Consider the following 26,361-nt stretch of genomic DNA (forward strand, 5'->3'; position numbering starts at 1 on the left):
CCACTGTATGGAAACGTAGAGAAGATTATACACAGTTTTTGTCACCTCAGAAAACAGATGATGTTCCCCAAATCCTAAGAGTGTATAAATAAATAAAATCACAACACAAAAGCACTGCTGTAAGTCACACAAATCTACAAAGAAATAAAATAACACAAGCTTCTATCAGATGTCAATGAATATTAAATTAGACTTAAAAAAAGCTCCCTGAAACAGGAAGAGGTATTTAGCTTTTACAAAATTATTTCCTGCACCAAGCCCTCCCACTGTATTCTGCTACAAACCACAAAGAAAGTTCCAGTGCAGATGAAAATGGTAAGATTCTTTCAATATCTAAAACCAGGATGTGCTCTTGCTACCCCTGTTTGCTTTATCTGTTTGTTTTCTTTTGACAGGCACTTGGGACATCAGTAGCCTCCTCTCTTCTATGCATCTCCTTTTTCCCCAGAATAGTTAAGATTCTTCTCAAAAAGAGGTGCAATTTAACAACAGGTTATGTTACAGGAATTGGCAGCAGGATCCTCTACATCTTCTTATCACGTTGTATGGAACAAGTATTCTTCTCCAGTCTTGGCAAGACTAAGCATCTTTACCTGCATAACAATAGGAAATCTCTCCTCTTCTATCCCCCCCTCCTCCTCAGAACAGGTGGTTCAAAATCCATTCTCAAAGCCTTTCATTCAAATATTCCAAATTATGCTAGAGAATTCTCAGCTGCTTAACAGGATTATTTTTTGAAAGCACTTTCTCAGTCTCACTCCACCCTTCTTTCCTCTAGACATGCTAAAGGAAGTACTACAACCAGGCACTTTTTCTTCTGTTTCCTTATTTAAGAAGGGCTTAAATAAGAGAGAACATAATGCAGGAGAAGAGAGAACAGCCTCTGTTAAGTAATGTGGCTCCATGAGTGAGTTTCTGATAAGATCAAGGACAAAATGAAGTACAAAGGGACTCGGATGGCTAGGCCCCACACTAGAACTTGGAGAGATTCATTTCTAACACTTCTGATTTTCACACTGATTTACTTTACAGCCACTCAGTATTACAATGAAGGTATGTAATTGATTCATTACTGTAAATCACGATTCATGCACAATCACCCAAATGAAAGCTTGGGCCACACATTTAAAACTTCTTTGAAGAAGTTAGAAATTATGAAGTTCGAAGGAAAAGAAACAAGCTTAAAGAATTTAAGGAAGTATCACAGAAAAACAAATGTATAAAAGAAAACCTAGTTTACTTTCTCAAGGAGCATAAACCTAACCACCTCAAATGTGTGCTGTATATATTTCATGCTTTAAGAGACAACAATGACAGGACAGACAGCTTACAGCACAGAACATATTGAGAAACACGTAAGCATGTTTCTGTCTCCATACAACTTTTTATTCTTTAGAAAATCAGGCAATATAATTAAAGACGTAAAATTTTTATTTACAACTTTTCTTCTCTTTGGCAACAAATGATCTCAAGGCTGTTAGCTACACAAAAGCTCTTCAACCAGTAACTTAATAAATATTAGAAGGGTCTTTGCAAGGTGCCCAACTTTATACACTATTCAAATATGTCACCAAAGGAGGCCTGGGAACAAGCCTGAAAACCACTGTCTAACAAAAGGGGAACTCAAAAGCATTTTGAACTTCTTGAGAAATAAGCAAGTATTCTGTCTCCTCAGTGCTAAACAAGCATGGAGCAAACCTGCACCAAAAGGATGGACTTTAACAGTTGAAGTTTGAGACCAGAATAAACTGCATAAGCTGCTCCTCTCTGGGACACCAGAGTTAAGACCTTATTATATCTCAAACCACAGCTGAGTTCAGCTCAAGAACAAGATGTTTTGACTACTTGGCTTACAAAGACACAGTTTATTTAAGTGATCGTGCAGATCAGAACTATCACAGTCGTAACTGTTGCATCTTTCAAATTACTATACCTGTTACAGAAACAATTGGTACCTGCATAATTAATTAAATAGAAGTAGTAGATTATACTTCCCCTTCTCCCCCATCTCACAGCGAATTATTGAGGTTTTACATATTGTCTGCTAATATGGTAAGAAAATAAACAAATTTTAATTAGAATGCAACACTGAAGCCAGATTATGTAAGATTTTTTTTTCTGGCAGCCCTGTTTATTTGAAAAACTTTATTCAAGTATGACTAAACATCTCTTATACTGGAAGTTGAGACTTCATGCAGTGCATGCCCACTTCATCTCTTACATTTTAGCCAAACACGAAAACCTATTACAAAAAGCACCACTATAACTCCACATCCACAGAACTTCCAGATTAAGTATCTTATAGACATAGTATTTACAGCCACCATTTCAATGGAATTATCATTGTCCTGAGAAGACAAGAAAGGTAAATAGCTAAATAGTCAGCTACAATGGAAAACATGCAGCAGCACATGACGGCCGTAACTGAAATTAAGTTAAACCACTGTGCTCTGCACAAAACAGGCAAACTTCTTCTCTGTAACTGTAGCAGTCACACAAAATTACTACTGCAATCTCTGCAATAGTAACAGCATCAACAGTCCAAGGTTCCTCTCATTCCTAAAAATAAGAACTGTAAATCTTCAGGAAAATAACTACACGTGATATACACAACAAAAAAAATGAAGTGAACAAGATAGCTGTCAGTCACCCAGCAGTCTCTCTGGACACCCTTACAAAACAGTAGGTGTATTTACTTACTGTTATGTTTTAATGTTATCATTCTAGTTCCCAGAGTACAACATTAATGCTCACAGATGCACTCAGATTCCAGCAGATTAATCCAATAAAAAACAAATAAAACAAAACCACACTAAGAAGATGCACAAGATACATGCATTATTTAAAGAATAATATGCAGAAGCCATACACTAAAAGGTGCATTTGTTATTTTCTATTTTGTAAATTTGTGCAAGAACATGCTTTTAATGTGTAACTATTAATTTGAGGTCTGACAAAGAGCAAGAACAGGCATGCAGATGAAAACATTCTCCTACACTCTTCATTAATCTCGTCACAAAGAAGCTATTCCTATCTATTCATGTTATAAGAACATGACATGAGAGCAGGAATTACTTGAAACTGGTTGCACATTAATAACAAATTCTGAGGTAAGAGGCAGTTTTCTGTCAGGGGCTGTTCTGGTTTTTGGGGAACTTTTTCTGTTAACTGTAAAACAGAAGTACTGAATATGACCTATGCAGTAAACCCTGCTCCATGTGAATAGCCTGCTTTGGCTACAATTAAAAATAAAGTATATCCACCCCTACTTTCAGGTATCATTTAAATCGTGTATGTAATCATCCCCAGAAAGTCCTTTGGATCCTTTTTCCTGGATTTATCCTATAAGCAAAGTATCAATTTCTTAACAAACCTAAATCTTACTAAATAACAATATAAAATGGAGAAATCTTACTAAATAACAATAGAAAATAGAGAAACTATTAGGAGAAAAGCTATGTGGCAAGTGACCTCATCTTCAACTACTTATCCTCTGTTTTAATCCTATTTACACTCATATTCAGCAGCTGACATCTTCACAGCAACCCATGACTGCTAACAACTAGAACATCACAAAAATCCACATGTAAACAGATGAAATATGCCACCGACTACCTTAAAGTTTCCAATGATTGCCTTCAATAACAAGCAAGGTAAGGCTAAACTGTGTTTGTTGCTCATGATGAACAACATGAATTTTCAGTTTCATGTCTTTGGAAATAGATCCTTAAAAACTTGAGAACGATCCCTCAAAGAGCAACAAATTAATTTATAGTGGTAAAGCCAATCTGATTTTGGTAGTTGATAATTATTTCGATGAAATAAGGACGCATCAATGCCCACTGAACTTTTAAATCCATGACAGAAGTCCACATTATTCTAACCTAGTCTCTAAAAATCAAAACGTAAGAAGGAAACAAAACTATCATGTTTATACTCACCGGAACTTTATTTCCGACTATCTGAATGCAGTGGTCAGCCAAGAGAAGTTATTGTGTGAAAAAGATAATAATAATAAATAAATAAAAACAGCAAAGTACTTAGTAGGATGTAACATCACACAATTTTTTTTTCAGTGCTTACTTATTAGTACATTCACATATATATATATTTATTTTTTATTTTTTTTTTAATAAAAATGTTTAAGAGTTACAGATCCTCAACAGGAAAACAGTACTTCTTCTGCAGGAGAAATTATTTGAAATTATGTTCCACTGATGAATTGCCAGTATTTTACACATTTATAAACAAATAGCTAAATATATAGCTTAATATCAACATCTTGAGAGATTAAGAGATATGCCATATTGTTAAAATGATCAGGTCAGATATTTTACATATGACACTGAGAAAGAGATAGAAAAAATTGCCATACTGGCTTCCTTGTACATACAACACTTCATCTGCAATGCTACTTTTGAGCTATTTAGATGATGTCATTGAATTTAATTAAGTTTTCATAATCAAAAACATAGCCTACAGTTATACATCTAACTCACATTTCAGAAAATCTCATGTGGCATTTTTCTTCAAATACTCAGTATGGATACTTTTAATTACATGGATAATTAACCAGTGATTTACAAACTGACACTTTCTGGTTTTTACCATCAAACAACATTTCTGCATAATCATGAACAAGAAGTTGACTTCACACAGACTTAACACTTGGCAGAAAAGCAGCACATCTCTGCCCTGTTATACCACTTCGTGTAAATGACCACACTCCTGTAAAATCTAGCACTAGAGACTTCTGCCTAAATATTGTAGGTCTTGTCAGCTGTTAGCTATGATGTGAATTTGATGGAATCTGTTCAGCCTCTACCTGCTTCATTTTCTACTCGTATTTTCCACTACTCATTTAGGAACCCTTTCAAAAAACAGAGTCCTTGCTAGTCTTTCACAATCACCTCTTCTCTCCTCATGCTAGTGAAGCTTCCTCCAGAAGCACAAGAAGAACTGTCATCACCAGACAGGAAATCTTTCTTCCTAATTTAAAGAGTTCTCTCATCAGTGTTCAAGTCACTCAATACAACATGAGATGTCAACAAGTTCAGTTCTGAAACAGAATTCTGAGCCTTCACCATTTCCCAAGTACAATTACCAAACGACAGAAGAAATCACAACCACAGATAAGTATTGACATCGAAGTATCCAGTCTATTAGCTTCCCTGTTTCCTCTGTCCTCCAAGGAAAAGGAAAGCTTTTTTCATCCATCAAAAAAAAAAAAAATCAAGTTTATTTCTCACTCAGAACTCTGAGGACAGCACAGTGTTTCAGAAAAGCATGGTCAACGTGCTGCAGATGGCATACAAGGCAAAGAATATGAAGCACTGACTTTTAAATTTGGTTAAGACAACCAGAGCAAATGAATGATATTTCAGATGAGTGGAGAGAGCTTAACAGCTCTAACTGAAATAAACATGGAATGGAACTGAAAACTCATGTAAATTGTCCAGTGTCTTTCACAAGCCATGAGCTCTAAGCAAAAGAAAAAGCCAAAGTAACTTCAGTACAGAAAAGAAGAAAGATGAATAGTTATCTGTGACCAAAGAAAGGGAGAAATTTTAAGAAACATCATTTCTTATGTAGTCAGCATTTTCATACAAGACAAAGCTGAAGACAGCCTGAGGAAAAGAAGGTTTGCCAAATCAAGATGTCGTATAAACAGGTTAGGGCTTGAATTCAACTAAGTCAGCACAGCAGCTTCACTACAATAGAAGACGTAACTGATGATGAAAACAAAGCTCTGCATTGTTATAAGATACCAATCAACATTCTACACTCAAGTTGCACTTCAATTAAGATGTTATATAAAAAAGGTCACTCATGTCTCCAAACAGTCTTGAATATGCTTCAATTGCAAGTTCACAAATTTAGATATAAGCCCTTTTTCTATTAGAAAAAAATATTTTCCATATCTATAAAACATTCGCACTTGAGCTGACTTAAGATCAAAGCATATATTTGTGTATTTGGGATTTTTAGTTGAGCTGGTTGTCTCCCCTCTTCCCTCTCCACTTCAATTGTTAGTGAGTTGGCATACTCTATTCTATTACCTTTCCCATGCTGCAGCTCACATGGTAGTAGTATTGTAGTCTGTTAAAATTTTCAGCAGTTAGACATGCAATGGTAGCCATGCTTTTCTTACTCTACTATTGTAACATGGTAATCAAGGAGCCTACATTCCAATACCATCACAAACAAGAGAGCACCATCTCCTAACTGTTTTTTGGAAAGAATTGCAAGTACTTCCATTGTGAAAATTTCTAGTGCTTAAAAACAAAATTATTTATTTATGAAGAAAAAATTGAGAAATAACACTGCTTAGCAAATAAATAAAAAACCTTACAAGCAACAGTTCTCAGAGATCGTAAAGTACAATAATTAAAAATTTTGTAAGATTCGCTGCATAAACTCGAATAGTTTTCCAGTCACTTGTACGTTTAGCTATACCATGCTTGAAGCAGCTGATTACTCATGTAACAGAGTAAAAGACTGCTGACTTTAAGATAATTACGTGCAGGAATATCACCACTCTCAGAAGACATCATTTGCAGAAGTTTTTCCTCATATAACTTTATATTCTTTAATGCAAAGCAATTAGGTTTAATAATTGCATGAGATTCTAGTTTTGATTTTTTTTCTTGAAATTTAACTCCTCCCAGCTGATTTTAAAAGCTAAAAGCTCATTTAATCAAGAAGCAGATATTATTTAATTTAAAGTTATCTGTTTCTGCTAAGGAGACTCAGCTATGTAGATACACAAGTACTGCAGCTGTTAGGCATTTGAAGAATTATTCTACTTAACAGGCTTAATTTCTTGTAAGATATTATTGTAATAAAAGGTTAAGTGTAAATAAATATATATTCACCTTAATTTCTAAATAAATCCATATGCATTACCTAAATCAAGAAATACGCTGACAAGATCTCATCACATAAAGTATATTACTGCTCCTTCTCTATGAAAAGCTACTCTCCTCCACCACTTGCCCCCAGAGCAGATAAGCTTGAGCAGTACTGCAATTCATTCAGTTCCTTAGAATTCAGTACAAGCTTGAGCTCTTTAAAGTTCTACATACAGCAAATAGAGGCACAAATCAGGATGCAGCATATTTGTGGTGAAATCAAAACATCTATTTGCATTTGTGTTTCATACAACATTCATGTACTTTTGTGACACATTCTTTTATGATGCAGAAATAACAATATTTGTCATAGTCAATTTTGTAAGCACAGAAAAGGCATTAACCATTTCATTTTATGTCTATTTAGTACTAATATTCCACTGCAGAAAATAAATTACAGCTCTCCAGTATTTGAAATTACGTTTGTTCATCTCAACAAATGCTGAACCTTACAATGGTCCTATTACATTTCCATTACTCTGAAGTGGATCAACTTGAAGAGTTCATCATGGAGGACCCATCAGATAAGGGTTATTTTATCATTTTCAGTACACAGAATGACCAACACAATTAGGTCTGAACATATAATTTTCTAGTCAAAAAATATTTTCAAATTGTATTTTAAGACAATCTTTTCACTAAAGGAACAATATAATGTACCTTCAGAATATTTCTTTACTGGATATTTAGCACTATCTCCAAGCCAGCTCCACTACTCAACATATTGAAATTACGCTAAAATACTGACTTTATTTCCATTTTAAATCCTTTCAAAATTTTTGTTCTTTACCTCTGAAAATTGTACACATGTCATTACTGAAACTATAAAGTCATGCTGCCCTTTCCAAGTCCTTCTCATTCCAAAGATTCATTAAACAAATTGCACAATAATATTATCTATATCTATGCATTACTCTAGATGAGTAGATTTATAATTTCTCGTGGTTTGCAGAATAGCATCTATTTTTCACACTGTTCAGAAAACTGCAGCTTCACCCCTATTTTTTTTTTGTTTCCAGACAAACAAACAAAAATGGAAGTAATCATCACCTATCCTGGACAGGCAACTACTTACAGATTTGGCAGTTGCAGAAATGTACTGGACAACCATCTCACGTTTTGTGGACAAATCCTTGTCTCTCAAAGGAGCTTTACGTTCTTCATTTAGATTCATGTCTTCCTGTAAAGAAACAGACCACACGACATCAGGGTTCTAATTTCACGGTTTTAGGGTGAGTTGTTTTTTTTGTTGTTGTTTTCCTATTTAATTTCCTATTTAATTTTATTTCCTACTCCTTTTCCTATTTAAACAGCTCATTTTTAAACAGAAGTGACTTCTTCAAGCATATCTGTATTTCAATCTGTTTAATTCTTATCTACCTGATTTTACAAACTATAACTCTGCCCCTTCAAGTGTCTGCTGAGTTAGCCAAGATCATGAATGTATTATCAGCAGTTGCCATTAATGAAATTTGGCTCAAAAATTAAACTAGAATATTGAACAAGTGTTCAGTAAGCCTATCATATTCCTATGGTTTCTTATAAAGATAAAAAACTTATTAAAACTGACAACATTCTAACCAGAAGGACAAGATTATACAGACTATTAATTGGCAACAAGGGTAGATGCAAAATTCCAACTAATACATTTAAACCAAATTTAAAAATTCAAGCATCCTACTAGATAAAGAAAATTTGTGTAAATTATAGATGCCTCATAGAATGGTTTAGGTATCAGAGGATCTTAAAAAGCCCATGCATTTCCAAACCGCTGCTGTGGGCTGGCTGTCCCACACCAGATTAGGTTGTCCAGGCCCATCCAACCTGAACACCTGCAGGGATGGGGGCATTCACTTTTCTGGTCAGCATATGCCAGTGCCTCACTCCTCCTTTACTCCACACAGTAAAGAATTTCTTCCTAATATCTAACCTAATATCTCCCCTAAATGTGTGCTTCATCTTAATAATTAGTCTTTTAAAAACTAGCTCTCAACAGGAATGTCTAACTACCGCAGTTGAGACATGCAGATTATCTTAATACAATAATCAATAGCACCAGCTTGTTTTTTAATTTTTTGTGTAAGATACCCTGTATCTTTAAATTACTTACATATTCTGAGTCACTCAATTGTTTGTATGCCAGTACTTTCAAATTGATAGCATTTTGATGTTACTATGTAGTAAACACTAAAAAAAAAATCTCATGAAACATCTTACCATCATTTTCTCGAAGAGATCCATAACTTCTTTTTCTGATAAGTTCATGCAACGTTCATCAACAAGTGCTTGGACAAGTGGAATTTCACTTATAGTAGGTTGAGTGTCAATAGGATGCTGAATGTGAGGTTTCTCTTTTCTCACTGCTGATTTTCTGAAGTTTGATATTCTGTCACGCTGCAAAGATACCCATGTGAAAATAAGCAGAGATCAACACATGTACTACACACATTTTTTAAATAATTTCAGCAGCAGAGGAAAAACTCAACTTTAGCAAATGGCATATGACCATTACTCACAGTTTCAAAAGTATACAATCTATGTCAAATTCCAAAATCTTGAGTTGATCTTTTCCCAATACCCTCTAATTATCCTGAGAAATGAGAAAATATGGTACCACAAGGGTCACGTCCAACATTACTTCACTTCTAGAGCTCTAAACCTTTGGAGGACAACTGAAAAAGCCAGTGCTAGGAAGGAAGAATTCACAAGTTCATAAGATTTAAAAAAGTAAAAATAAAAAAATAAAAATCCTGCCAAAGTAAAATAAAGTTTGTAGAGAAATTAATGCTCCTATCTCACAATTCTTTGAAGTGCTATTGAGCACAGATTCCTGAAATTAACAGGCAATTTTCAAAAGCAGTGTAACAGATTATGCACACAGAAGCAGCTATTCATAGTTACGTGAGAGACATCAGTAAAAGTATACCATACAATGACACCGGTTAAGGTTGACTTGTTATATACCTTACACCCAAACCCCTTATTTTTTTTTAATAAGCATGCTTATTCAGTTAATTTGTTAATATTAGAAACAAGCAAGAAGCCCACCTTCCTTACAAGGATAATTGTCACTGTGTTATTTAAAATCTAACTCTATTCAGGGAAGAGTTAGATAAAAAGTTAGACAATTATTTCAGTAAAACTGCTTTAATAGATAGAAGCTAAGTAGACAGATAAATATATATGCATGAACATACACACACACATACATTGGTAATGATAGGTCTACATAAGAATTAGCAAATAAACTGTTTCCATCAACAAATAATAGCATATTTGTTTCAGGCACAGAACAGCCTATTAAGATGTGCTTTCACGTAACAGCAGCTTATGTAGAGTTACCAGTATTGTTCATATCATTTATCACAACATCTGTCAACACATAAAGCAAAATTTACTTTGTCTGAAATTAAAAAATCCAAATAGATTTTAAATTTGTCCAATTTGTAGTGGAGAAATTTGATTAAGTACTCTGGAATACAGGCTACAGTGGTTGTTCATTTATTTTTACTCTTTTATTGAAGTGGTGTTTATTTTTTACTTCTTTGGGATTTGCATTTGTGGGCTGTCTTCTTTGCATGGTTATTTTGTGTGCGTTTTATTTTGAGATTTAATTTTTTTTTTTTTATTTTAAATGTCTGATTAAAGAGTATCCCTAGATAAGCTGTCTGCCCCCTGAATTCTTAGGGAGTTTTGTTTGTTGAATTTTTTTTTCTCCTCCCTCTAGTAAGTCTTAAATCTGTGGACAGAAAAACATTACCTAAAAGGATATTACTAAACACTTTAAAAAGTCAACACATTCTAACCACATTCTTCTCTTAAAATAATAGTTTATTTATGGTTTGAAATTGAAATCAGGGCTGAAAAGGCCACAAAATACTAAATAATGCTGGAATGACTGGAGCCAAATTAACAATTACATTTACAATTAACTGCCATCAAACGCAGTTCTATTCTTCATTCAATTATATATAAGTGCCCTTTCAGCAGTCAAAAAAAAGTCACTTAAGATTACTTTCATTATACTATGATCTGTTTCGAATACAGTTCATTAACAGTAAATATAATTGGACTGCAATGTAAGAACATTTCAAAAACAAAAAAAATCTCACAGATAAGTAATATGTACATATAAACTAAATGGCCACCAGAAGCTGATAATTTTACTGCAATCTATTTTGAAAGTATGAAATAATATGAAGTATACAAAAGTATTCAAAACTACCAACACTTCTGAACACCAACTTAATGTTTGTAATGCAGCACATTTTCATTAGCCGAAGTAATTCCGTTTGGAACATTCAGCTAATTTTGAAGAACCACTGTAGATTCTCCTCCATCAAAAAGAAGGCCCTGGGAAATAACTCAACAGTTCCAACACATTCATTGCATTGGCAAAATATTTTGAATATGGTTAATGATATCAATCAGGAGAAACTTCTTTAAGTATTTTTCTTCAAGTTCCTACAAACAAAGAAATTGAAGTACAGAAATAATAAAATAAATAATTAATAATAAATAATTCAATTTTCTAAAATCTACTACTTAATATCCTTGTAAGAATGTGTTATACTGTCCACAACATTTAAAGTAAGGCAGCATGCAGTGTGAGTTATCATTGTGAATTAAGACGTTCCAAAGACCTTACCACGTCATCTGCCAAAGTTTTTATTTGGATATTCTATCAAAACAACAACAAAAACACACACAAATAAAAGAAAAAAAATTACCTACTGTTTTAGAATAAATAAGTCTCTATTTCAGGTATTTTAACATCAAAAACATTGGAAGGAGGGATAACAGGTTCACCCTTAAAAACTTTAATGAAAAATAAACATACAGACATATTCAGGACCTTTGCTGGCAGGAAAAGTCCACTCATACACCCCAAAGAATCAGCGTTACACAGGCAATAGTAAAACAAAATTCATGAGTTAAATGAGTGAAGGAAAACAAACAGAAACCCTAACAGATAGAAATGATGCAACTCACCACCCACATGCCAATATCCACACAGACTCTAAGCAACTGCTACTTTTGGCAAAAATCCCACCCGGTTTTATAGCTGTGTATGATACTGCACAGCATGGAATATTTCCTTGGAGAGAGTGGCTCAGCTGTCCTGGCTGTGTCCCCTCCCAGTCCCCTGCTCATCCCCAGCTTACTGACTGTGGAGTTGTAAGATACAAAAGGTCTTTGGCAACGGAAAAGTGCTAATTAACCAAAGCTGAAACAGTGGTGTGTTACAGAAATTGTTTTGGTCATTCATTCAGAAAACAGCACCATATGCACTGCTACAAAAAAAGGTACTCCATCCCAGCCATGCCCTGGACACAGCTGGAATATAATATTTCTCTTACTAATCCAGAGGTTGACACCAACCTCCTACCCTTGTAACTGCATCTCAAACGTGTTTCTTCCATCTACATCTCTTATCAATGCAAAAATTTAGTATGAAGTTAATAGAAAAATACTCTAATCTTGACATTAAAACTAAGATGTCCTAAGTCTGATGAGGCTTTCTAAAATGAAGAGCAATAAGAACTATAGAAAAAATATCCAACCAAGACTTCAAACCTGAGACAGCTATGTAAGCAATAAGTTCTGGAACTCAGAGGATGTTTCAGCAGTCACTTCCACCAGAAATATGCTTTTCCACCCTTCATTTAAGTGCTGTCAATCTCTCCCAGAACTTCCAGCAGGATAATCTACTCCATCTCTACATTTATATTGCATCTGTCATTCAAACTCCTCTGGGCAAAATAATGAATATGAAAGCAAGATACCTCACACCCTTTTTTTCCCTAGACATCTCAAGCTCACTTCTCAAAACTCCTTACAGTGCACAAGCAACAATGCTGCCTGCAGCTACTCAAGATAAGCACCGCATTTAACAGGTGCAAGTGATACTAGCTGGAGGCAGACGCAAAGCAGTTATGTGGCAGCAGATTCTCACTGGCACACTGTTCTCACAGTCTCTTATGCTAACAATGAAATCACTCTTTTAACTACTGCTTTTGGTCTCGTGTAAGAACAGAAACCAAAAGTTTTCCTCCCCAAGAGGAAGTTTATGGTATCACAGTTTTTGTAGTCAGTCCTCTAGCGTTATTCTTTCAGCCACCTATGAGACAGCCGCAGCACTACAAGATGAAAGGAGATAAATCCTTTCCCAGCTTGCTGAAGACATCAATTACTGCACTTTCTTCCCACATCCAAAAGGAGACTGACCATTCAGGAATGAGCAATACCAGGAAAAGAAGACAGACAACTTCCACGTGAGAGTCAGAGGGTCACCAAGGTTGGTGACTAATAACAGCAAAGGGCGCAAAGTCTTAAACCATGGAGCTGGAACGTGGAGCAACTGAGCACTTCTCTTAAATAAGATGGGAGAGAAAACTGTGGCACAGTAACCATACTGTACACTGGCCCTCAAAAATGACATTCTCCGACCCTCATGAAGAGTTTCACTTTTATTGCCCAATTTATTTACAGCATGGTAGAGCCATTCCCAAATCACAGAGGTGGAAGTACAGCAGTAGGCTGTGATGAAGTTTCCACATGTAAGTTGATTATTATTTAACCCTGACCTTTCTAATTCCTAATCTATGTGTTCACATTTGAACTTCGTAAAAAGCCTGGGCACATAAGATTGGCTTTCTAACTCCATTAAGGTTATTTTACAGTACTCTGTGGTTCAAACTAATTCCTGGATGACTTCTGAGATAAGCAGTAATCCTATCAGTTAACATTTAGAAACAATTGTTTTACGAATTCATGGTAGAAACTTAATAAAATTTATGTGAGCATTCATGGGTAATTAAAGTACACATTTCAGTATTATAATAATACATTTCTTCTTGCTTAGTCCTCCTTTAGTAACATTTAACATTCCTCATAGTCCATTACAAGCACATGGATCCTGAACTCCTGCTCCTATTTACCAGGAACTCCCACCTGTACTGAAGTCAAATGACACTACTGGCTTCCTCATTACCATGTACAATATAATTCCTCTCTATTCACATGCTACTTCATTTCCTTCTTGCCTGGAGGACAAAGAATTTTCACAGGAAGCTGCTATAAACAGGAAAGAACAGGAAAAGGAGGAGAAAGCCCTTGTGTATATCACAGCAGCTGTAAATTCAGTTTAGGTCATTGCTCTCACTACTAAGCTGCACTGTAGTTAACATCTGCCAATGTTTCTGGACCTACAATTTCTATTCTTTGAGGAAAAGACAAATTCCACTACTACAGCAATTGTCCAAGTTCTGTTGTCCAAAAAAAATAATGACTACCAACAACTTGTGAAGGGATCAAACACTATTCTAGTTATCTGCTATCTGCTAGGAAGCACCTTCAAAGAACAATATTCTAAGAAGCTGTTGAGATTATCACTGTGACCATACATTCCAACACTATTGGGTATAAGTGAAATAAATACTGTTCAAGATGAATTCCAGCTCCTTTGGCTCACTGCATCCCTTCCCCTGCTAGAAGATCCTTTCAGGCTTTGATTTTGCTGGTGGGGTTCCGTTTGGTGGTTTGTTTTGCTTTTAAAAATAATACCCTACTCTTCTTAAAGTTTACCAAAATTAAAATATTTCATTTTTAAGAAACTTCACAATATTTCATTGAACTCTGTACAGAACGGGCATTGTTAACTTTTGCAACTTATTATGAGTCTTCTGTTCTATTGTAAATTATAAAAATTCCCTCCCAGCAGCTATTTTCTGCCCGTTTAACTCCTTCCTCAAATGGTAAGAAAAGTTCAGTAAGACTGACATTTATTTCACTATTCTACCCACAAAAGTAAGAGGCGTTCCAGAGCTACAAGGCCCTTCAGTTAAGAATTATCACCAAGACAGAAAGCACTTACAAACTAAGCCCACCACTTTTACTGAACTATACTTTTAGTCAAGAACTGTTCTGATAGTTTTTCCAAAATAAGAGATCCAGAACATTATTTCAAATGCATCTCACAATAACTGCCTTTTGTTTTGTTTTTTAACTTCTCTTAAAAAAATGTTCAGAAGTACAACAGTTGTGTTTTTGAAAAAAATGCAGCTAGCAGAAATGTGGGGCCTAATGATGTACTGACAGGCACTGGCGGCAGAAAAATCAACAGATACACAGCCAGTCCCACCAGCATTCAAACAATCCATCTACCACTCTAGCAGCTTTAGAGTTATGCTGCATTCACTTGTAATGAAGTCCCAGAAGTTAATTCAATGACTAAGTGATTGACTTCAATCTGTCCTCAAGGGAAAAAAACTTCGTCCAAACCTAAACCACTTCATTTGCTTGCTTTAGGTGCAATAAAAAGAACATGCTGACACTGACAAGCAATCCTGCACAACACCAGTACAACAGCAATTTCAATGGACAATTTTCTAATAACATCTGTCTGGAATTCCTTTTTTTTTTCCCTCCACCAAGCATGAAATATATGTACAAAAAGTTGTATATGCATCTGAAAGGATTTTTGAAATTATTTCAATGCACTTCTAATATACTAAGGTTTTAGTAAATGAAGTTTAGGAGGTGTAGCTTACAAAGTCAGTTTTCTTAACAAGGAAAACATGAAATGTAATTGACACCCAAGAGCCTGAACTCATTTTTTTTTTTATTCCCCCACTATCATTGTTCAAGAAAAACCACTTAATGAACATGAAATTATTTAAACCTAACATAAATGCAATACTCTTTGGGTATATGGTCCAAAAATGAAGTCTATGTTTCATCAATATATGGCTCAGCTTGATGATTCAAGTACATTAAGGATTAGGATTTGATGATTTTCCTCATTTACACTACTGACAACCACTGCAGATCAATATGCTCTTCTTATGCAAATAGTTACCTATTCTAATGCAACTGGTATGCTGTATGTAACTGTCTGAACTATTAATATGTCAAATCTTCATTTATTCACACACAATCAAATGCAAATATTCCTGCACACATCTCTTATGAAGCCAGTTATTTTAGAAGTTACTTAAATCCTATAGAAGTGAAACTAAGTCACAGCACGGTATGAAGAACCACAATGTAACACAAAAGCAAAGAAGTACATTATATAAGTAACTATTATAACATGTATCTAGTGAAGTTCACATTGTATTAGTGCTTGCTCTTACTTTTCTTATGAACACAGCTCTGTGAGGAACAAAAACCACGCATCTCTGAATGTCAGTATTCTAATAACCATCATTAGGTCTTGCCATGCTAACTGAAAAGACTGTAAACCTAACTCTTCCCTTGACCAAAGTACATATTTTGTATCTTTCAACAATCTTCCCTGAAATATCAGAAGAACCAATGACTATAGAGCTGGTTATAAACTATACAGACTATACAGCTGGTTATTTATAACCAACTAGTTGTGGCACAGAGATGTCATCAGGAATATTTAAGGTCATTTTTTCCTCATTTCTATGCCTAAATATTCATTATGATGTTGTTTGTAACTGCAAACTCATACAGGACAAAGTTATTAGCATTTAACTACCTAAACCCTGAAGAAATGAGAGAATGAGCCTTCAAGGCTCAACCTATGTCCACCAGTACATTTACTGCAATTCTATTGGCCAACATAGCTTAAAATTGCAACTCCAGCTTCATTAGTTGCATGTTTCCAGTCCTGCAGCCCCAAGTGTTCACATTTTAGAGTACTATATATCTACTGTTTCATATTTAATAATTTTACTCAAAATTTGTTCTAGAGAGAGACAGAGACAACAGAGACAACATTGCTTTGATAGTTCCACTTTACTCAAGTTGCCTCACACTTATATTTAATTTACCTTTTCGTGTGAGAATATTACTTTCTTGTTTTTTGTTGTTGTGGAGAGAGAACATTTCCACTGCAACTAGGAGTATAAGTTGAATTGTTGAAGAAAAAACAAAAATAACCCCGTGGAACAGAAGGGAAGACTCCCTCCTTCCTTTTTTTTATTTTTATTTTTTTTTTAAATCAGCTTATGAGGCTTTTACACTCACATTCTACGCCTTCAAAACAAGTTTAAGTACACTTAACTATTCTGAAAGACAGACTGGAAACATTTTTAGTAATAAATACGTTTTTCTATCATTGATGTCGTCCCTAACTGATAGCAATACACCAAAAGCAGCAAACACATCAGATTCAGCAGACCTACAAATATCTCCCATACCATCTCATCTCCAATCATTGAACACTGCTGAAAGGATCAAGAAGTGAACCTTACAAGGAAGCATGCCACCTATAATAAGCATTACCCTGCACTTTCTGTTCTCTCACTGTTCTGTAAAATCATCTGAAGTTAGCTAATAAAGTGTCTCACATAAGAAGACTATTTGCATATTAGTAAATAGTAAGAATTTACCTTTGTTTCATGTAACAGGAAAGGCGTGGTAATATTACAGCATGCACTACACCAAAACAGCACATATTACCACGCCCAGTCAGGTCCAGCACCTCTAGTGGCTCTATCAAATCCTATAACGTTGTCCAGGCAGGCTTGCTTGCTCCTGAAATAAACTTTCAGGGTATTTCTTCCTTATACAAATCAAATGAGCTTGTGGATTATATCAAGATGTGTATTACAACATCATTTAATTTCTACTGCAAATTCATTTCAGATCTGCTTATGAGCATTTGACTGCATCTGTCTCTTGATCTCATTAGTCCCACTGAAACACAAAACTCACCAAAGCTTTGAGGTGGGCATGAAGACTAGGCCAGCATTACTGCCCGAGAAAAGCTGACAGCCTCCTCTGTCTATTAGCAATTATTTCTAAGACCATCTGTAACATTTTAAGCTAACAGTGCACAGTATGTTTAAAATCACAAGCACTGCTTTATTTAAGTGTCCTGAATTGAATACATAGGTGACTGCTTCAGCATTTGTTTTCCCCCATACAAAGGATTATCAACTAAAAAGCTTCACAAACTTATCACTTTTACTATTAGAAAGTTACACAGGAAAGTAGGAGCTCAAGGGATGATGGCTCCATTGATACCATGGGAAAAAAAAATACTTCGTTCATAAGGAAAACTAAGTTTGATACAAAAAATAACATGAAGTTGGTCCACATTAGTTTTGTCTACCTGCAACTTTGGAAGTGCTGCACAAAAAAAAAATAAAGACTTTCAACTGCTAATGGTCTCTAAATATTATCTGCTCTCCCATTATGAAAAGTTGTAGTGGTGAGCCTACTTCCTTCAAAATAAACTTATTAAATGATAAAAGAATAACCAGGATGCACATGTTGTAAGAACTACCTAAAAATACTCATTTTAGTCACTTCCTAATTTCTTTTGGTTTTAAAGTTAAACAAGTAAACTGACGAACAACCAACTGAAATCAACAGTTGCTTCATCAGCAACAGACACCTTCCACTCTGTCTCTAGGTACGGGTAGCAATTAAAAGAATAACAGGAATTTTACTGGTCATTTCTGTTTACTTCTGAAGAATTGCAATTGATAAAAAAAATAGTATAAAAAAAGTATTCTTATAGCACACCACACCTTCTTAATCTTTTCCTTTTACTGGATCATCAGCAATCAGGATCATTAATGTATTACAGGCTACTTGTAACATAAAAACAAAAGTTTGTCCTCTAAAGCTCAGAAAGCACCTCTCCTAATTAATAAACATACTGTCAGTTCTCTCTGCAATTCTCTTCCACATTGTCTCTGCTGAATCACTTTTGCTTGCAAAGCTTTCTGTATCATCCAGAATATCTCTACAGTTTTGTCTTACAAGCAGTAGTTCAGGAAGTTAAATTACCACAAACAGATAGTCTTATCACCCTGTCACCTCATTTAAAAAGTATCAATTCACATTAAAAGCTAAAGCAGTCAGCACTCCATATGTCCTGCTCCGCAGGACAGAATTACAGCCAGATCACTGTCCTTTTCTGCAATAAGTTTTCTTAAGAGATAGGTATCACTCTTCAGTAATGGTTGTGCTGTAACTTCAGTTGCTTGACCAAGCGTTTTCTAAAACAATTATTTCATTTCACCTTTTGCTTAACCCATATAATTGAAGCAAGAATCTTCTGAGGCATTCACTGATTTTACTGAGATATGCTGTGAGCTCAAACGTAACGTATTTTATACACATGCCAAAATCTGCTTAACCTGACTCATAGTTCATGTATGCAGAACACAAACATCTAAAGGAGTTATGTGTAAAGAGCATATTCCCTCCCCACAGAAAAGTGACATCCAACAGCCCAAGTTAAACAAGGCCATGTGATATAGGACCTGTAGAACACTATCTGTGTACAATACTGGTGACACCTCATTTAAAGCATTCCTGTCCAAACATAAGTTTCTTAAGTATGCTGCTCCACCCATCAGCCAAGCACAGTCAGTTTACTTCTGTATATAAGCTAACTGATAAAAGCTTTAATTCCACTGTTGGACATGAGTTGATGGCACATTAGTCAGAATCTTGGGTTCATAGTTTTTGATTGATTTCAGAGCTCAGAGAGTTTAAAATGCTTCAGTATGAAGCATAAACAACTTCCGTTTTTAAACTCAAGTATGAGTTGCTCCTTGTGGGATGAATCATCAAATCCACATCACTGCATCTACTTGCATTCCAACTATCTAATCTCTCTCCTACCCCTAATGTTTTTTAGCACTTTTTACAAGCCCTTCCTCTCAGTCTCCTTTTAAAGACAGCATCATACTTATACCAGAGCCCCTTCTAAAAACTAAGGTTATAGCTAAGTGGAGTTCTTATCACTACTCAACTACTGTAAAAACATGAAATTATCTTGGTGTAATGAAGCATGGTTTTAGCATGGCACTAGCCATTACATGCACAGAAATACTTCTGTTTGTGCTCATAGAAAATCAACAGGATACACCATAAAACCTTGACTCTGACAAAAAAAAAAATATATATATATATATATATCAACATATTACTAGCTTGGCAGCATTCAAATAGTAGGGAGCACCACATATCCTGTTGTAATCACCTCTTTTCAAGCACTGACTCATATCATCACTGACATCGGAAAGTTCTCTCAGGTGTCTAGCCCTATCTGCTGCTCAAAAAGCTGAACCAACGCAGAACATAGCCCAGGCTGCTAAAAGCTTTGTCCATGTTTCCATGCCTCGAATACCTCCAATGACAGATACACAGTAACTGACCAACCAGTTCCACAGTGCAATCATCTTTCAAATTACCTTTTTCCCTAATATCCGGTCAGAACCACTCTTGTTTCAGTTTTTCCACTGTCTCACCACGTAGACTTCTGAAAAAACCTGGGTTCAGCTCCAAAGCTAAAAAGATCTGAAAAGTCTTGAAAAATCTTCGGGTTCAGCTGAACTATGACAACCACATCTGAAGAGACCCAACATATTCAAGCACACGCTTGTTTCCTATGCAGCCAAAAAAATTATATACTTCCTTTAGTGTTACTACATGTTTAACATTGTGTTAGATACAGCAAACAATATCTAAGTTAAGGACTAAAACCCACAAATCTCAGCAATGTTCCTGACAACTAAATTTATCCTGTTTCTCCTAGTATAGCAGGCATACTCTTACACAGTCAAAACGAGTAGTTGCCAAACCAAGTTAAGAATGTAGCTGTTCAGCGCTGCCTCATGCTAACCCACGCTCAGGGCTGGCATGTGATCAGATGATTGTTTGCCAAAACAATTTATTTTTTTTCCTGCCCAATCCATTATAAACAAATATAATGGCAAAAACACTAGGCACTCATTTCCACCTCCAGTCCACGCACTAGCACAAAATTATGTCAAAAAAAAAAAAATTATACCAGAGCTCTTCCAGCAGTGATGCGTCCTGGAACACAGAATTTTCATAAAAATACTCCAATTTACATACTACTTGTACAAAAACTGAAGCTAAATTGTCACTCTGCAATTCTGTCAAGTTCAAAACATCATATTAGACTTCCACGACTCTCAAAATGATCCAAATTAGAAAAAAAAACAAATTAGGAGTTTAATGTAGCTCAACTTTGATCGTGTGTGAGAACATGCATCAATTTAGCTGTTTTACAGAAAACTATCTCATAGAACTGTTTGGGACCTTAAAGATTGCCTGTTTCTAACCCTCTGCCATAGATGGGGACAGCTCTCACTAGATCTGGTTGCCCAAAGCCCCACTGAACCTGGCCTTGAACACTTCCATGGATGAGACATCCACAGCTTCTCCAGGCAGCCTGTATCAGTGCCCCATCATACTTCCAGTGTACAGTTCCCTCCTAATGCCTAACCTGAATCTATCCTATTTCAGTTGAAGACATTACCCTTTCTCCTATCAACACCCTGATAATGGATCCCTTTCCAACTTTCTGTAGATCCTCTTCAGACACTGAAAGTTCTCCCCTGAGCCTTCTCTTTTCCTAACAGAATAACCCCCACTCTCTCTACCTGCCTCCACAGAAGAGGTGCTCCAGCCCTCACCTGCCTTAACCTGCTGCCATTCTTCTCTTGATACAGCCCATGAGACCTTAGGCTTTCCAGGCTGCAAGCAAGTTGAGCTTTTCACCAAGCAACACCCCCAAGCCTTTCTCCTCAGAGCTAACCTCAATCCTTTCTCCACTCAGTCTGCATTTCTGCTGGGGACTGCCCCAACCCACATGTGCAAGAATTTATACCCGGCCTTCTTGAACTTTATGACAAACCACAAAAAAATAATTTCCCCTTGTCCTCCTTTCAAAGGCCTGATGCCAGATACTAATAATAAATCTGCCATTATATGCAGCTATATACCCTTTCCCACAAAGTCTCTTTCAGTATGTCACTTTATATTTGAAAATACTGAAAAGAGGCACACTCCTGTGTATCATATAGTTCCAAGAATTATACGCAACAACCTCAGCTCGATCCATCTACATAACCTCACTGAAACTTAGTAAACTATAAGCTGTGCAGCTGAACCAAGGAAATTCCCACACCAAAATTTGTTTCATTTACACATTCATTGACAATTTAGCACTTGCACATCTCAAATACCCCTCTGTCTTAATTGCACGGTAAAGATAAGTACATGCAAGATTGCACTCCAATAACCAAAAGAAACTGCTAGACTCAACAGAACCAATTTCTTATTCAAAGTTTTAATATCTTTTAAAGTTTTGCTTTTTTATCTTACATTTAATGAACGATGCCTTTTCCTGATGAGTCTTGTTCTTTCCTTACAAATTAATATCACTGTGATAAACATCTGCTCCCACTGCCTCAACTTCAGATAGACTTTAATTCCACCCTTTTCCGGGTGGGTACAGCCCACTAAAACCATTACGGTTTTATCCAAAGTTTGTATACATCACATCCAAAATAAAAAATAGCTCCTGCCACAGTCAATACAGCCATCCAGAAGCTAGTCACTTTACCTTCCAAAAGACAGATTTGCCCTGAGTTAAAGCAAGGTACCACAATTAATCTTCACATTGTTGCTGGCCTGTAATTATCTCCTCAAAAACCAAAAGTATATGTCTGTATAGAAACTGAAGTAGTAACAGGATATATTTCTCCCATTAAAAGTAGCAAAAAATTCAATGCTACTGACTCTAGAGTAACTGATGAGAGCATACAACAAAAATAGCTAGCCTGATCAAACCAATTTTGAGCCCATTCACATAAGTTTATAAAATTTTGGCTTTCAATCAAGACAAAGTCCTCTTCAACAGGAGATTTGTCCAAATTTTTGCCTCAAATGAAAGGATTCTCCTGCATCCAAAAACGAGACTTTTTTTTTTTAATCACTTCCCTCAGAGGTATCAACAAGCAGCTTTTCTAGTTAGTAACAAAGTTCTTGTACTTAAAACATTTATCCTGTCACAGTTTGTTTCCAATAGCAGCTCAAAACAAAATAAACCACAGTATTTGTTTTTGCTGTGTTAAGATATACATGATTGCCTTTAACACAAGCAGAGTTCAAGTTATTCAGCATTTTGTCATCCTTTTAAACAATCAGCTCTTTCACTGCATTTGTAATGACCCATACACTATGAACTAAACATCTTTCCCACATGCACCCCACATTAATTTTCACCAAGTGTGTTTTCAGCCAATCAGTCCAAGGTTCTTCTGCACTGTTCTTAATAAGGGGAACCTAAGGTGGAAGCATGTAACTATTAACTTAGTTTTACTATTGCCTGTGAAAAACCTTGCACAAGTCACACCAAAACTTTGTAACTAGTGCTCTTATCAATGTGAAGAGTCAGTTTTCTGAAGTATTGCCTCCACTGCTTCACTGGAAAGCCAGTCAGATGACAAGGGTAAAAACAGTTCACTCAAAGTTAAACCAAATAAACATAGGTAACAGGAGCAAACAAAGTAAACATTGATACAATCAACCAATTTTGCTGCTCTCCCGTTCATAATTTGAGACACAGCACAGGACTGTGGGTTTTGAAATGCACCTATGCTGCGCGTTACAAGGTTTGTAAAAAGAAATATACTGCTTAAAAACAAAAAGCAGCTGTGATTAACAAACCGTGCAGGCCTAAGGAGGCTTTCCACGCTCAAAAACGTACCTGCTCCTTACAAAGAAACTGGACAAACTCTAGAATCCTCATACAACACACACGCACCTCCTCCTCTCCCTAATGTTTGATAACGTTTTCACCGCAGCTCAACAGTTGAGCCGCGAAGCACACAGCGTGCACCACAGCTCCCCATTCCTGCACCCAGGGCAGGGCCGCAGCAACAGGTACCGCACCTCCTCCCACTATCAACAGCCCGAGAGCGAGGAGAACCCACAAACCGTCGCAGAAACGCAGAGATTATCATTAAACCCCACCTGAAAACCCAGCAGCACCCAGCCCGCCCCGTGATCACCGCCTGGGGAGCAGCAGGACGCCCACCGCCCCCGGCTCACTCACCAGCTTCGGTTTGTTCCGGCTCTCCTCTTCCGAGGAGCGCCCGCTCCGTTTCGTGCTCATCCTGCTAGGGCCCGGGGGCTCGTCGCCGCCCCCAGAGCCAGGAGCCGCCTGATCCTCCATCCTCCCGGACGCTCTCCGTCCGGCACGAAGCCCTTTTTTCTACCGGGACGTATTCTTACGGCTCCATAAAGCCGGCTCGCACAGCGGGGCGTCTCCCCGTCACGGCTAAAGCAGTTCCTGGTGCTGCCCTACCAAGACGCCTACTCCCAATCGACCGCCTCAGACGCTAAACGTCTCCCCGCATGCGTGACCGCTCAACCATGATTGCGCATGCGTTTGCGCAGCGTCAGTAAAAACCATGCGTGTGCGGCGGTTGTGACGTCAGGAGGGCGGGAGGCCGGAAACGGCGGGGGGGGCGCGAGCAGAAGTTGCCGTAAGGAAGGCGAGGAGTGAGGGAGCCGTGTTGGTGCCGGGTAATTAAAAATACATCGGGTGCACAGGATAACAAGTGTTGTTTAAGATTGAGTTACTGTTTTCTTTTCTACCCCTCGAGTTTGGGAAGAACAGTCCCCAGAATCTGAGCTTCCACGGTTCATAATATCAGAAGAAACTGCGTGAAGTGGTTCTGTCGGAAATAGAGTCCCTTTGGCTGGACCTCATGTATATCCCTGTATCCCTAAAATTGTTATGTAAAAGAGAAAAATAGGCTTTTTATATAGCTGAACATATGTTTAAATGACCAGCCAAGCAACCGTGGAAACAATCCCAGTCTGTTGTAAGGGGACGAGAGCAATCCAAAAATCTTTGGAGCCTGGATTTACATGCAAACCTATTATTTCATTATCCTCTCGAAGAGTTTCCCAGTTTTGCACATCTTTCAGAACAGAACTTTTCTTGTTCAACACACAAGCAACATCTGCACAGTAATTTTTCCCATCTCCATACACATGTACTGACATGTGGTTAAAGCATGCCTGAGATTCACTGAGCAATCCAGCAATTCTTGAGGCTCCCCACGAATATCCTCAATACCAGATGAAATAATACAAATTTTTAGCTATACTCCAGAATTGTAGTGCTCTTATTTCTACCCCACCCCAAATTTGAGGGCCAAAAAGTACTCCACGTATGGACCAACAACTTACAAGCATATAAATTCTGCAGGCAAAAGGAATGAGGTGATACAATGCAGCTACCTCAATTGGGAAAATTAAAATAGAACAGTCCCTCCTTCCTTCCCTCCCTCCCCCTCTAAAAATAATAATAAAAAAAAAGCACAAACAAATTAGTCAGAAAACCACAACAGCTTAAGGCAGACAAACAAACCTCAGATCATTTTGGCAATCAGTTTGCAGTGCAGTGTTCTGGCCCATCTCCAAGAGCAATTTGGTATGGTCTGAGGGTACAAATTGTAGCTGTGCAAAATATTCTTAACTTGGCTCCATATCTAAGTAAATTGATTTATAGCTCAACATTTAGCAAAAATAATTTTGCAGTGACAAAAACATGAAGCTGCAAAAGATTCCTGCTCTGTAGATATATTTGTCCTCTTCGTTTCTAATGTAATCTCTGTCAAACACTTAACTGCAACAACTGAGTCAGTTACCTTAATATAAAATGGTCGTAGACTGGTAGTTATGTCCCTCAACTGTTTTATATCTTAACAGGATTTGATCAAAATAAGCTTTTGAAGATGAATGGCTGATCCAGAAATTTAAAACTTAAGTTTCTAACATTCTTCCTCTAAATATATTTTAAAAAAAAATAAGACAACTATGCAAGTTTCCAGAAGCCACATACTCCAAAAATATATGGGGGAAATAAATAAATGAGATTATATAAATCCAGTGTCAGAATTTCCATCTACTAGCAAAGGCATAGGTTTGTGGAGAAGCAATTCTAAAACAACTGAAGTCAACTTGTGACTAAACCAGCTCTTCAGGTTTCAATCCTTGAGAAATGTTCTGTTCCCTATGTTTCTAGTATTGAAGAAGTTAACAAACTCGAAATATTTGTCCTAACCACCAAACTGAGTGATTGCATGAAGGAGGTGGGCTTTTTTTATTTTTTTTTAATAGGAATTGTTCTGCATACTACTACAAGAGAATACATACTGTACTTAACCACAAAGAAAAAACATGATGCTAAGTCACCCAGTGATACATATCCCAGCTTTTCATCCAAGAATTCTACATTTTGAGCACAACACTCTACCACAATTAACATACCACAATCCTTTCACTTCTCCTGTAATGCTGCAGATTGCCTTCAGATTTTCTAATCGCCCCTCCTGGATTATCTTACGGGAGCATCATATCTTACATTATCTTATGGGAGCATCATAACTGACCATTAAAACAATGATGTTTTATGCTACATTTCTGTAGGTGAATAAGGATTACAAATTAGGCATCTTCACAGCTGTTTCAACAAGGTTAATTTTCTGTGTCTACAGTTACATTTTGTTTGTAACTATGAAAAGGCTGCAAAACAATCCACTGATAAGGCTTTATGTTTTTAAATTTTGAGTAAGCTTACAAGTTTTTTCTATAGCTATTTATAGGAAGAGGAAGCTAGCAACACGCC

At 36.6% G+C, this 26,361-nt stretch overlaps 1 protein-coding gene across 1 annotated transcript in view; it reads right to left on the reverse strand.

Moving 5' to 3' along the window:
* DIAPH2 (diaphanous related formin 2) overlaps positions 1 to 23,928 on the reverse strand; it is a 145,187-nt gene extending 121,259 nt beyond the window's left edge. Inside the window, exons 1-4 of the mRNA XM_065729493.1 lie at positions 23,776 to 23,928; positions 11,560 to 11,592; positions 9,129 to 9,305; positions 7,987 to 8,091 (exon numbers count right to left, since the gene is read on the reverse strand). Coding sequence (XP_065585565.1) covers positions 7,987 to 8,091; positions 9,129 to 9,305; positions 11,560 to 11,592; positions 23,776 to 23,895 — 435 coding nt within the window. The 5' untranslated portion in view covers positions 23,896 to 23,928. The remainder of the gene's footprint in view (positions 1 to 7,986; positions 8,092 to 9,128; positions 9,306 to 11,559; positions 11,593 to 23,775) is intronic.
* Positions 23,929 to 26,361: the final 2,433 nt, after the last annotated feature.

This window comes from Cyrtonyx montezumae, unplaced genomic scaffold (genome assembly GCF_038088225.1).
Source record: "Cyrtonyx montezumae isolate F1298 unplaced genomic scaffold, pur_monq_1.0 scaffold_11, whole genome shotgun sequence".
Taxonomy (NCBI): Eukaryota; Metazoa; Chordata; class Aves; order Galliformes; family Odontophoridae; genus Cyrtonyx; species Cyrtonyx montezumae.